Raw genomic sequence first — 14392 nt, 5'->3', positions numbered from 1 at the left:
CATTTGAGTCATTCCTCTATCCCAGCTTTTTTGCTGGCTAATTTGGAGATGGAGTCTCACAGATCCTCCACCCCCACCCCCCCTTCCCCGGGCTAGCTTCAAACCCTGATCCTCAGATCGCAGCCTCCTGAGCAGCTAGGATTCTCTGCATGCGCCACCAGCGCCCAGATGCCTATTTTAGTGCCTCTAGGCTAGGGACTCCCTAAAGGGAGTCTGTGAAGTGGTTGAGGGTCACACTTCATTTCCTCTTGGTCTTTTTTCTGAACAACTTCAAGGAATAAGTAATATTATCCACAGGTTTTGTGGACAGATTTCTTGGTTAAGAAATAATAACATGATGCAGTAGCCTGCCCTTGTCTGTTTCTGGGGTTTTTGCAGCATGTATTCTTTTTTCACTACCAAAATTTTTAGTATGATTTTAATGGTACATATTTTTATTTCAGAGTCAGGTCCAAACTCTGACAATGAGGATGAGGATGATGAGGAAGATGGGAGTTATCTGCACCCATCTCTCTTCGCTTCCAAAAAGAGCAGCCGCCTTGAAGAGCTGATGAAGGTCTTTGTTTCATTGTTACCTGTATGTTTTTATGGCATAACAAATTTGCTGCCAGTTTAAGTTTGGAAAATACTGAGCATGGTGTTTCTTGTGTGTTTCAGCTGTAATTTGATTGTTTTTGAGATGTCTTGTACATTTTTGTGTTGGGCTTGGTGACAGAGCATTTGTTTTCTGCACATACATATTAATAAATTTCACAAGCAGATTATTTTTCTACCTAGGATACTTAGAATAAGTAGAAATTTAGTGAAGACTTGGAACTGGTTTTGCCATGTAGACTTCATTGCAGAATTAATGCTTTTTTGAGTGTTCAGAACATCTGCTCAGTCATTTTAAGTATGGCTTGATGTGTGTTTTTTCTATTAGTGGTATTGGGGGTATACCTTGGGGCTCACTGCCTCCTAAGCAGGTGCTCTACCACTTGAGCCGTGTCTCCAGCCCCTTCCCCAGGTGTATTTACTTCTGACGCTCCCCTCATCCTTAGGAAGAAATCCACCATTTGTAATATGAAAAGCAGAAGTCTGTGAGGTTTAAACAAACTTTCAGCAACCATACAAGTTTGTCTGGCCTGTATAGGGAATGCCTGATGGGTGGATAAAATCTGTTTACTAGAAATCAGAAATTCCTTGGAGGAAGGACGGAATTTCAAGTTGACTTGAACAATCTTCTCCTTCCTGTGATTATCCGCACTTTGAAGTTGAGTCTTTTGCAACGAGAGGGTTGTATGTGGTTCAGAACACCGTCTTCTCTGTCCCTAGCCCTTAAAGGTGGTGGACCCAGATCACCCCCTGGCAGCCCTTGTCCGAAAAGCACAAGCTGACAGCTCTGCCCCCACGCCACACACCCCAGATGGGGCCTCCACGCAGCCCTCACAGGTGGAATACACGGCCGACTGTGAGTACCCACGGGGTGTGTCCTGATTGTGAGCACCCACGGGGTGTGTCCTGACTTGGGAGGACCCTTGAGTATATCCTGACTTGGGAGGAACCTTGAGTGTGTCTGATTGTGAGCGCCCACTGAGTGTGTCCTGACTTGGGAGGACCCTTGAGTGTGTCTGATTGTGAGCACCCACTGAGTGTGTCCTGACTTGGGAGGACCCTTGAGTGTGTCTGATTGTGAGCACCCACTGAGTGTGTCCTGACTTGGGAGGACCCTTGAGCGTGTCTGATTGTGAGCACCTACTGAGTGTGTTCTGATTGGGAGGACCACTTACTTGCATCCAGATCTCAGTTCCAGAGTATACTCCCTTGACTCTGGAGCTAACTGGCCAGATCTTAACTTGAAAGAGATGACCAGGTCATCTGTTTGGCTGGACCCTGTGGCCAGAGAGCTGCTCTGTCCCAATGTCAACTAGGAAGGAAGAGTAGGGTCAAAGGTAGACAGGTTGTGCCAGCCAAAGATGCCCCTCTGTGTCACCTTCCAGCTGCTTCTTCTAGCCCATCATTGGCTAATATCTCAAGGTCTTCCTTGCCTGTGGTGGAGGCAGCGAGGGGGTCTGCGGTTGAACACATTGCTGCCCTAAACGAAGACAGAGCTCTGTGAAGAAGAGTGGGGAGCACAGATTCTGGAGAGCTGGTCTTGTCTGTGCTAGACACAATTTTGTGGTAATGTGAGACTATTAGAATTGACATGTAAGATTGAGTGGACATGGTTCTGTTAACAACAGAGAGAGCCAGGCACCAGTGCCTCACACCTGTAACCCAAGTTACTTAGGAAGCCGAGACGAGACTCTTGTCTCCAGTTAACCGTCAGCATGGCTCAAGTAGTAGACTCCAGTTGGGAACACAAAAAGCTGAACAAGAGCTCAGGCCTGAATTAACCCTAATGCTGGAAGGGTGGTGGATAAGAACTGAGAAGGCAGGTTCTGGCTAGACACATGATTGCTGTCACTAAGACCTAAGAACAAGGTCCTCAGGGTACCTGCAGGACGATTCCAGGACCACTGACAGGTACCAAAACCATGGGTGCTCAACTCTTCTCCCATGGGTTTAAGTCATCGCTGGATGACTTAGGGCAGCTAATGCAATGTGAATGCCTGGTGAGCAGCTGTTATATTGTACCGTTAATACTGTTAAAGCAATAATGATGGAAGTTTGCACGGAACAGATGAAACTTTTCCCATGAATATTTTCAACCCAAGGTGGGTAGAATTGTGGGTATCGAGCTGGAGGAGACAACTTTAATAGGCACTGCAGAATTACATTTATTTTGATTCTCTTATCTTTTTAATGACTTGAAGTTATTAACTGACTGTAAACCTTGATGTATGTGTTCAAGCAGTCACTTGAAGCGAGGGAAGAGCCTTTAGCATACCAGTGTGGTCTTCCGTGCTCCCCTGCAGGGGAGGTGCTCTTCCCACCAGGCAGGTAGTCGGCTGGGGCATGGTGGCCAAAGAGGAAGCAGCCCAACTTCTGCTTATCTGCATCTTTCTTTGGCGCCAGTCCAGTGGCTATAGGGAGCTAGTGGGTGTGAATGGACCGTCCCTCTGACTAGAACATGTCCAAGACAGGTTTTGACAGAAGAAACAGGAAGCGTGCGGGTGCCGCAGGTGGAACTGTCTTCTGTGTGGCAGGCAACCAGATGGAGTGCAGGCCGCATGACGGTGTCTGCCTGTTGGCAGTGTTTGTTGTGCCGCAGTGGACGCTTAGACCCTGCAGGGTCAGGTGGACGGAACAGGCTGAGTGTGGCCACTCTGTGATGCATCCACGGCCCGGTGGAGACAGTGACTGGAGCCAAACCATGATAGTATGAACATCCCAGGGCTGTGTGTTTGAGAGTGCGTGGTAGGGCTCCCTGGCCAAGATAAGCTGCAGAGCCTCGGTCCGACCCAGGGGCACACAAGCCAGCCCTGAATCCTCCTCCTCCCTCAAGCCAGGCCTTGAATCCTCTTCCTCCTCCCCTTCTTCCTCCCCTCCCTCCTCCCCTTTTTTTATACACTGAGGGAAGGACATGTGGGAAAAAGGGCTTTTTGTAGCCAAAAAACGTTCACCCTATTTTCAGCAGGCATGCTTGACATGAGGTTTGTGAAGTTCAGATACTCACTCCTGCATCAGCTCCTGAACCACTCCAAGATGAACAGCATTATAGTTCATTGTTCCCAGCGTACTGTTCTTCATTTTCTAGATCTTTCCAAATGTATGTTGCTTATACCGTGTGTGTGTGTGTGTGTGTGTGTGTGTGTGTGTGTGTGTGTTTGTGTGTGTGTGCGTGCGCGCGCACCAATCCTTGGGCTTGAACTCAGGGCCTGCTGCTGCCCCTGAACTTTTGTGCTAGCACTCTACCACTTGAGCCACAGCTCCATGTCTGGCTTTTTGGTGGTTAATTGAAGAGTCTCATGGAGCCAGGTGCCAGTGGCTCACCCCTGTAATCCTAGCTACTCAGGAAGCTGAGATCTGAGGATCATGGTTTGAAGCCAGCCCATAAGACTTATCTGCAATTAACCACAGAAAAAGTTATAAGTGATGTTTTGTTCAAGTAGTAGAGTGTTAGCCTTGAGCAAAAAGGAGCTTAGGGACATCACCCCCAGATCCAGGGTTCAAGGCCCAGGACTGGCCAAAAAAAAAAGGCTCACAGACATTTCCTGCTGGGATCTGTCTTCAAACCATGATCCTCAGATCTCAGCCTCCTAAGTAGCTAAGATTACAGGTAAGAGCCACCAGCCACATTAGCCTGTGGGTTTTTTGGTGGTGGTGGTGGTGTTTTTGCCAGTCCTGGGGCTTAAACTCAAAGAGGCCTGGGCGCTGTCCCTGAGCTTCTTTTGCTCAAGGCTAGTACTCTACCACTTGAACCACAGCACCACTTCCAGCTTTTTCTGTTTATATGGTACTGAAGAATGGAACCCAGGGCTTCATGCATGCTAGGCAAGCACTCACCACTAAGCCCCATTCCCAGCCCCTGGCCTGTGGTTTTAATATGTTGTTTCAGGAGTACTTTCTTTTTTTTCCAAATTTTTTATTGTGATTAAGTAGTTACGTAATTTCCCAAATTTCACAGTGCTGTGGGATAGTGATGCTCAGTTAAAGTCACAAACACATTCTGACTGTCCTGGAGCAAATTGTCTATCACGATCTATAACATGTATGAGTTCTAAGAGCTTTGCGATACAGTTATTTCTTCCACATTGGGTGATACGTACATTTCTTTTGTTTTGCATAGCATTAGCTGTTCCCTCTTTCCCACTTGTTCCCTCCCTCCGTTGCTGCCATTGAGTTGCTTAGTTAATTTTGGTCAATGTCCAGTGCAGCTGATGGGTCCCGCTGTTATATGTTTTTCCCTGATTCCCTCTAGTTCTGTGTCGTCCTCCTGGTTTCCCTTCGGTGTACACATATATATCATACATGTGATCAGCAGCATGGGGTTATTTATTAGTGTTTCAACCAGATGAGTGGAAGTCCTTTGTTTCTTAAGTCCTGTTAATTTTGTTGTATCACCTAACATTTTGGATTTAACATCCACTTATCAGGGAGACCATGTACGTTTGTCTCTTTGCTCTTGGCTTACCTTGCTCAACATGATTCCTTCTAGCTTCATCCATTTCCCTGCAAATGCCATTATTTTGTCATTTCTAATGGCTGCATAATATTCTATTGTGTTTAAATACCACAATTTTTGGATCCATTCATCTGTGGTGGGGCATCTGGGTTGTTTCCATATCCTAGCTATTGTGAACAGTGCTGCAATAAACATGGAGGTGCACCTGTCCTTGTATACTGGTTCCTGTTGTTCAGGGTAGATGCCTAGAAGTGGTATGACTGGGTCGTAAGGGAGGTCAATCTTTAGCTTTCTGAGGACCCTCCAGACTGCTTTCCAAAGTGGTTGTATAACTGTACATTCCCACCAGCAGTGTAATAGGGTTCCTCTTTCTCTGCATCCCCTCCAGCATTTGTCGTTGGCTGACTTGAGGATGTGGGCCATTCTGAATGGGGTAAGGTGGTATCTCAGGGTTGTCTTTATTTGCATTTCCTTCATAACCAGGGATGGTGAACATTTCCTCATGTGTTTCTTTGCCATTTTTATCTCTTCTTCTGAGAAGTCTCTCTTTAGTTCCCTTGCCCATTTAGTAATTGGTTTGTTAGGTTTGGGAGGGATTAGTTTCTTGAGTTCCCTGTATATACAGGATGTTAGCCCCTTGTCTGATATTGTTGGTATCAGGAGTGCTTTGTCAGCCTATTTCTGTAGAGCTTGCACACAGCCTGGCCCTGCCGCATCTGCATTCCCTCTGCTGCAGTCCCACTGGTGTTCACTAGTCCCAGGGCATACTCTGACACTCCTTGTGATTTACTTTCTACCAATATGGCAGGCTGGGAAGACCATCTATTTTTATTCTAAAGGATTTTTTTCTTAACCAGATGCCCATGGCTTATACCAGTAATCCTATCTACTCAGGAAGCTGAGATCTGAGGATCACAGTTGGAAACCAGCTCTCAGCAGGAAAGTCCATGAGATGCTAACCACCAAAAAGCCAGAAATAGAGCTGCGGCTCAAATGGTAAAAACTCTCAGGGACAGTGCCTGGTCCTTGAATTCAAGCCCAGGATCAGCCAGCTCATGCATGTACACACATACATGCACACATGTGCACACAAGTGTCTTCTAGAAGCTCTTTAGATATAGATAAGTAAAATTAGCAATTTCCATTTTTTAGCCTTACAGTAAGTTATTTCAAAGCTTTTTATTTTTTATTATTTGTCTTCTGCTGTTCAGCAATAAATTCTTGCAGAAAAGGATAATAAGATCATCCTGGAGGCAGCAATGGTAACGTGCTGCCCATTGTATAGCTCACAGTGATTTTGTAATGGTACAGTGCTTTATTCTAAAAAGGATAGAAGTGAAAATTAAATCATTTCTTGTGGCTAGATTAGATTTTTTTTTCTTGTTTTGCAGTCTTTTAAGTGTGCCTTTTCTGTTGGTTATGGCATTTTCTTTTTAAAAATAACTTCACTGTAAGTCAGGAAAGGAAGAGAAGAGAGGACAGGCAAGGAAGTAAATGCACTGGCATCCTTGGTGTTCGTGTTAGGAAGGTAGAAATGAAGTGGCCCTTATCACCAGAAAGAAGGGAGAGCCCTGGCTAGGGACTGGAAGGCCTTCTTTATAAGACTGCCCCTGAGAGACTCGTGCCTGAGATAGGAATCAGCAATAGTCTGAAGTCACAGTGAAGTAATGGCTGAGCTGCAAGTAAAAATTTGTTTCATAATTCAAGAATTCAGCCCTGAAAGACCTCTTTATGGAAGAATAGAAGATGTGGAGCACATTAAGAGGTTATAATTGTTTTTTAGTTACTTTTTTTTTTTTGGTCGGTCATGGGCTTGAACTCTGGGCCTGGGCGCTGTCCCTCAGCCCTTCAGCTAAAGGCGAGTGCTCTACCACCTGAGCCACAGCGCCACTTCCAGTTTTCTAGTGGATAATTTGAGATCAGAGTCACAGACTCTCCTGCCCGGGCTGGCTTTAACCGCGATCCTCAGATCTCAGCCTCCTGAGTAGCCAGGGTGACAGGTGTGAGCCACCGGCGCCCGGCTTGAGTTTCATACTCAGCACTGTTGACTGTGAAACTAGAGGAGATTGGTCCTTGTAAAGTATCTTACCTGAATGTTAACTTCCTTAGCCATAAAGGAAATGCAAGCTGGACAGCGCGCAGGCCCAGAGTTCAAGCCCCAAGACCGACCAAAAAAAAAAAAAGAAATGCAGAGAGAGATCCAATTCAGATGGCTCCCATCAGCCGAAGGTGTGGCTCAGTGGTTGTATGGCTGCCCAGCAAGTCCAGGCACCATACCAGCATACACTGTACCCTGATATACTGCACAAAAAGACATGTAAATTGTGTCTCCAGTATGGAGATTTATCGTAGGTTCCTCATATTAAGAGTAGAACTTGTTCAAGGTCCTTCCGTACCACTCTGGACATATATGGAGGAATGAGCACCCCACAGAGACCTGCACAGCCCTGTGGTGTCACAGCACACCTTGCACAGTAGCCAGCCTGTGCCAGCCATCAGCCTAGATGCTCATCTGTAGATGAGTGAGCAGAGAAAACACAACATAGACATGCATACCCACATTATGTAGTATTGTTCAGCCATTAAATTATGCCTTTTGTAGGAAAAATAGATGGAGGCAAGCCAGACTTGGACAGATACCACGCTTCCAAGTATGTGAAAACTAGACCTAAAGGCGTGATAACTACGGGGTAGTAGGAGGTGAATGGTCAAGTTACATTATATGCATGTATAGAAATAACGCAGACCCCCCCACACATTGCTAATAAAAACTTGGAAAAATAAAATAACTTCCGTGCTTGGGGATGGCTCAGTGCATTGGGTCCTGTATTTCATTCCCAGACCCCATGGAAAACAAACCTTACCTTCCTTTCTCCCCTTGAAACCAGAGGTTTGGGGCCCTTGGCCCAATCTGTAGACATGTCAGATCCACATCACTTATATACACCTAATAAACAGACTGCAGTAAACCTTCAGCTCTCTCCAAGGTACAGACATGAGTGATAATTAGAGAGGGAACTGGGCAGGAAGAGGTCCCGGGTCTGGATGTGGTCTGGTCCGCCGGGATTTCAGTCTTTGTCTCTGGGGTTTCAGAGGTTGAGGCCAGCAGGACAGCGCCCGCTCCTGGCAGGTGTCTATCCCGGCCTTTGGCTGTTTTCTTCCTTTGGGGCAGTTTCCCCTCATGTCTCAAGATGGTAAGCAGCCCCAGTCTAGGGAGAAGCTCTGAACGTCCCTCCCACTTCCCGTAACTTCATTGTCTATGTACCACTGTACTTTTAGAAAACATCTCTCTCTGGTTCACTGGAGTCAGGTTTTGCTTGCTCAGTAAGTACGTGTATCAGAATAATATATTGATCTGTCTTCAAACCTTACCCCAGTCAGGAATGGTGGTGTGCACCTGTGGTCCCAGCCTCTCAGAAGACTGAGGGCCGAGGGATCGTGTGCACTGGGTATCGGAGTGGCTGGGGATGCAGAGGAGACGCCATGTTTGATTCTTGTGTGTCTTACAGCGACTGTGGCTGCCATGTACTACAGCTACTACATGTTACCAGATGGCACCTATTGCCTGGCGCCGCCGCCTCCAGGAATTGATGTAGCCACCTACTACAGCACCCTTCCTGCTGGAGTGACCGTGTCCAGCTCCCCCGGAGTGACCACCACCGCCCCGCCGCCTCCTGGAACCACGCCTCCTCCCCCGCCCACCACAGCTGAAGCAGGCAGTGAGGTGACCACCACGACAACGACCACCACAAGGTGTGTGTGCTGTGTGCTGTCCCTACCACAGGGCCCTGTGTCCACGACCACCACAAGGTGTGTGTGCTGTGTGCTGTCCCTACCACAGGGCCCTGTGTCCACGACCACCACAAGGTGTGTGTGCTGTGTGCTGTCCCTACCACAGGGCCCTGTGTCCACGACCACCACAAGGTGTGTGTGCTGTGTGCTGTCCCTACCACAGGGCCCTGTGTCCACAACCACCACAAGGTGTGTGTGCTGTGTGCTGTCCCTACCACAGGGCCCTGTGTCCACCACCACCACGGCTCTGTGTGCTGTGTGCTGTCCCTACCACAGGGCCCTGTGTCCACGGCCACCACGGCTGTGTGTGCTGTGTGCTGCCCCTACCACAGGGCCCTGTGTCCACGACCACCACAAGGTGTGTGTGCTGTGTGCTGTCCCTACCACAGGGCCCTGTGTCCACGACCACCACGGCTCTGTGTGCTGTGTGCCCGTCACCCCAGGGTGCATAGGGAGCGGTTACCGCCCCTGTGTTGTGGGTGTGGAGACCTTGTTGTTGCCGTTGTTTACGTAGTTATTGCTCAGATCCCCAAGTTACACACCTGAGACCCTTATAAAAGTCCATATAAAAGCTGAGCGTGATGATGTGCTCCTGGAATCCCAGCCTTTGGGAACTGATGCAGGGAGGGTTACACATCCCAGGCCAGCCTGGGCTGTGTAGCAAGTTGGGAGACAGTCTGGGTTTGAGTTTTCTCAAAAAAGTAAATCTTTAACTTGGTAGTGCTTGGGTTTGGCCTCAAGACCTAGCATTTCCTGGGCAAGCACTCTTGTCACTGAGTCACACCTCCAGACCTGTTTTTCACAAGTTATTGTCAAGATAGGGTCTTGTTCCTCGCTGGAGGTTGCCTGGACGCTTGAACTTGGTGCTGTAGGCTTTCTGTTGTTGCTAGGATGACTGGCACCTACCACCACATCCATCTCTGTTGAGCTGGAGTCTCACTGACCATGCTGCCCAGACTGATGGACCCTCCAGGATGTCCGCCACTGAGCCCAGCTGAGTTCAGGAGGGGTCTCACGCTGTTCTTCCCAGGCTGGCTGTGAAGCACCATCCTCACTTTCAGCCTCCCAAGTAGCTAGGGTTACAGGTGTGAGTTGCCTCTCTCAAGCTAAGAAAAGACTTTTTAGCAATGCAGTGTAGCCTTTTGTAAACATGACTCCCATGCAACATCCCACACATGCACATCCATTGTGCGCCTCTCCTTGTGCAGTGCCCCAGCACCTCAGCTGATCACACCGTGCCCCAGCACCTCAGCTCATCACACAGTGCCCCAGCACCTCAGCTCATCACACAGTGCCCCAGCACCTCAGCTCATCACACAGTGCCCCAGCACCTCAGCTCATCACACTGTGCCCCAGCACCTCAGCTGATCACACAGTGCCCCAGCACCTCAGCTCATCACACAGTGCCCCAGCACCTCAGCTCATCACACAGTGCCCCAGCACCTCAGCTCATCACACAGTGCCCCAGCACCTCAGCTCATCACACAGTGCCCCAGCACCTCAGCTCATCACACAGTGCCCCAGCACCTCAGCTCATCACACAGTGCCCCAGCACCTCAGCTCATCACACAGTGCCCCAGCACCTCAGCTCATCACACAGTGCCCCAGCACCTCAGCTGATCACACTGTGCCCCAGCACCTCAGCTGATCACACCGTGCCCCAGCACCTCAGCTCATCACACTGTGCCCCAGCACCTCAGCTGATCACACAGTGCCCCAGCACCTCAGCTCATCACACAGTGCCCCAGCACCTCAGCTCATCACACCGTGCCCCAGCACCTCAGCTCATCACACAGTGCCCCAGCACCTCAGCTGATCACACAGTGCCCCAGCACCTCAGCTCATCACACAGTGCCCCAGCACCTCAGCTCATCACACTGTGCCCCAGCACCTCAGCTGATCACACAGTGCCCCAGCACCTCAGCTGATCACACCGTGCCCCAGCACCTCAGCTGATCACACAGTGCCCCAGCACCTCAGCTCATCACACAGTGCCCCAGCACCTCAGCTCATCACACCGTGCCCCAGCACCTCAGCTCATCACACCGTGCCCCAGCACCTCAGCTGATCACACAGTGCCCCAGCACCTCAGCTGATCACACAGTGCCCCAGCACCTCAGCTCATCACACCGTGCCCCAGCACCTCAGCTCATCACACCGTGCCCCAGCACCTCAGCTCATCACACCGTGCCCCAGCACCTCAGCTCATCACACCGTGCCCCAGCACCTCAGCTCATCACACCGTGCCCCAGCACCTCAGCTCATCACACCGTGCCCCAGCACCTCAGCTCATCACACAGTGCCCCAGCACCTCAGCTCATCACACAGTGCCCCAGCACCTCAGCTCATCACACAGTGCCCCAGCACCTCAGCTGAGTAACTCTTGGCTGACTGCTGTGAGGTGGACAGAGCTGTTAGGAAACACACGGCTTTCGCTTGTGAGAGTAGGCCTTGCCAGCCATGCAGTTGGGATCAGGTGAGGGACGACCGGAGTTCTCGGTTCCCACGGGAGCCCCAGGCAGGCATCTTGACATCCAGCAAGGGGTGCTGGGAAAATCTGGCAGATATTCAGATCTCCCTGCATAAATAATCCTCTTTCCGATCATGCTCAGAAAGCACCACAGACTAGGGATATAGCTCAATGGTAGAGCATTTGCCTAGCTCCACAGAAGACACTCCCCTCCTCCCCCCCCCCCCCCAAAAAAAAAAAAAACCTGAAAGTTAAACAGGCTGACTCTTGTCCTTAGTTGTTTTAACTCAGGGTTAGAGGGAAATAGCGGAAGATGTTTCTCTGATTTGTTGTTCAATAAGCCCTACTGTCCCTCTGGACCCTCCTTCCTTAAGTGATTGGCTGTGTTAGTATTTGGGAACCTGCCATCCTCAGGTCAGGTACCTCCCTCTTGTATCATCTTTCCCTCCTGTGTTGATGTGGCTTCTGAGTCCAGGAAGACCCTTCAGCAGCCAGAGTGAGGCCTGATGCCGTTGCTGAGTACAAGGCTGCTCCCCAGCTTCTCCCCTACCGTGCGTGCGTGCGTGCGCCATCATCCCCACCCCACCCCTCGCCTCCCCTCGAGCTGCCTGGCACACACCCCTCACCGGGCTTCTCCCCCACAGTGCGCTTGCCCCCGTGGCCGCCATCATCCCCCCGCCTCCTGACGTCCAGCCTGTGATTGATAAGCTGGCAGAATACGTTGCAAGGAATGGCCTTAAATTTGAGACCAGCGTCCGTGCCAAGAACGATCAGAGGTGAGAGGAAGAGCTGGAAGTATTGGGCTGGGCTATGGCTTGGTTACAGAGTGCTTGCTTCTAAAATGTGAGGCACCCTGGGTTTCCTCCCTGATGCTGCAACAAAACAACAATAATAATAATAGTAGGCATTTTAAGTGTATGGGATTAAAGACATTAGCTTAGGTTTTTTTTTTTAGTTTAGCCATGTAATCCCTTTCTTATGGTTTTATCCTTTTCTTCCTAAAGTGTCTTTAAGTGTACGCGCGCGCGCGTGGGCATTTGCTGGTTCTGGGGCTTAAACTCAGCCTGGGCATTGTCCCTGAGCTTTTGTGCTCAAGGCTAGTACTCTGCCACTTGGAGCCACAGTGTCATTTCCAGCTTTTTGGTAGTTAATTGGAGATAAGAATCTCAAAGACTTTCTTGTCTGAGCTAGCTTTGAACTGCTGTCCTAGCTACTCGGCCTCCTGAGTAGCTAGGATTATAGGCCTGGGACACTGACTCCTGGCTAAACATGTTTTTTGTTCCTCTTGTTAAATTAGAGTTGGAGAGGTTATTTTACTGTGCAATAAAAAGAGTAATGCTATCTTAGAGAAAAGTGCCTAGATAATTCATGTTGCTTGGGGTCCACTGGAAAGGAAATATAACAACACCTTTTTAAAATCCAGTTGTGCCCTGTGCCTCTGGTGGTCAACATAAAGCATGAGGCTTTACTTGCTACTATGGAAAGGGCTCTGGACAGGAGCCTCACCCTGGTCTGTGCTGTGGGTGGGTGGATGGGCTACGGGTGCTGAGTCAGCATCCAGGGTGGGTACAGCTCGCAGGAAACCCCTGCTGGCTTCATGCCTTGCTGCGCAGCACACCTGTCATGTTGAGTGACCTGTTTCCTTCCTGTGTCCACAGATTTGAGTTCCTACAGCCATGGCACCAGTATAATGCTTATTATGAGTTTAAGAAGCAATTCTTCTTGCAGAAGGAAGGAGGTGATAGGACACAGGTATGGTCTGGAGGGTGCAGGGCTCTGATCTCGGTGCAGAAGTAACTTTCTGTCCTCTGCGCATGAGCCCACCACACTGATGCCTGTTGTGTGTCTGACCTGTGCTGTCTCCAACTTTCCTTACCTCTCAGGTGAACGTTGGTTTAGATCTGTGGAAATCATTCACTCATAGTATCTTCATGGCCATTTGTCCAACATGTTCCAAACCAACAAAAGCAATAATAGCCTCTTTCTTTTCTTTTCTTTTCTTTTTTTGTACCGGTCCTGGGGCTTAAACTGAGGGCCTAGGCACTGTCCCTGAGATTCTTTGACTCAAGGTTAGTGACCTGCCACTTGAGCAATAATGCCACTTCCTTTTTCTGAGAATTTTTTATTGGAGATATAAGAGTCTCACAAGCCAGGCACTAGTGGCTCACACCTTTAATCCTAGCTACTCAGGAGGCTGAGATCTGAGGATCACAGTTCAAAGCCAGCCCGGGCAGGAAAGTTGGCAGGAAAGTCCGTGAGACTCTTATCTCCAATAAACTACTCCGAAAACCAGAAGTGGCGCTGTGGCTCAAGTGGTAGAGTGCTAGCCTTGAGCTGAAGAGCTGAGGGACAGCACCCAGGCCCAGAGTTCAAGCCCCACGGCCGACAAAAAAGAAAAAAGTCTCACAGACTTTCCTGCCTGGGCTGGCTTCAAACCATGATTCTCAGGTCTCAGCCTCCTAAGTAGCCAGGATTACAGGCGTGAGCCACTGGGGCACCTGGCTCAATAACCCCGTCTGTTCATTCATTGAGTTCTACTTCTATCTACTTGGGATGAGATCTGTGCTCTGTATCTGTGCCAACATGGAAGGAATCTCATAAAGATGGAAACTTGTGCCTCATGCTTCACATCCTAGAGCTTAAATCATGTCCGTGGAGCTATGTTTGGGGCACTGGTGGCCCTGCCTCTCTTCTCTGCCCTCTCTGTGGTTTTCTTGTACTCCTTGAAGCTTTTCATCTCATTCCTGTCATCAGCTCCTGCCTTTACATTGCCTTATAACATTGACACCTGACTTCCCTTTTATTTTTCTCTCTTCCATTTTTGCTTCAATTTTGGTTTCTTGCTTTTTTGCTGTATTAGCTAGTCTGGTCTCTTATAATCCTCTTGCCTCTGCCTTCCAAATGCTTTGATTACAGACATGCACCACCACACCTGACTGAGCAGAGGGGCCTCCCACCACCACCTATGCGGGTGAGGCAGGTGCACCACCCTGGGCCATATTCCCAGCCCTGGGATTCTTTAAGTTACTTGTGGGGAGCAGTAATGGAGGCCCTGCCTATTAGTAGATTTTTTTGAGACTTTA

At 49.2% G+C, this 14392-nt stretch overlaps 1 protein-coding gene across 4 annotated transcripts in view; it reads left to right on the top strand.

The window, feature by feature from the left end:
- Positions 1-14392, top strand: part of LOC122102035 (splicing factor SWAP) — a 57049-nt gene that overhangs the window by 14908 nt on the left and 27749 nt on the right. For all 4 annotated transcript variants that reach the window (XM_042672563.1, XM_042672562.1, XM_042672565.1 and 1 more), the window contains 5 exons: positions 444-556; positions 1315-1450; positions 8557-8800; positions 11954-12085; positions 12968-13061. In XM_042672563.1, the coding sequence (XP_042528497.1) occupies positions 444-556; positions 1315-1450; positions 8557-8800; positions 11954-12085; positions 12968-13061 (719 nt within the window). The remainder of the gene's footprint in view (positions 1-443; positions 557-1314; positions 1451-8556; positions 8801-11953; positions 12086-12967; positions 13062-14392) is intronic.

This window comes from Dipodomys spectabilis, unplaced genomic scaffold (genome assembly GCF_019054845.1).
Source record: "Dipodomys spectabilis isolate Male_0828 unplaced genomic scaffold, ASM1905484v1 ptg000725l, whole genome shotgun sequence".
Taxonomy (NCBI): domain Eukaryota; kingdom Metazoa; phylum Chordata; class Mammalia; order Rodentia; family Heteromyidae; genus Dipodomys; species Dipodomys spectabilis.
This window is presented reverse-complemented; position numbering and strand designations above follow the sequence as displayed.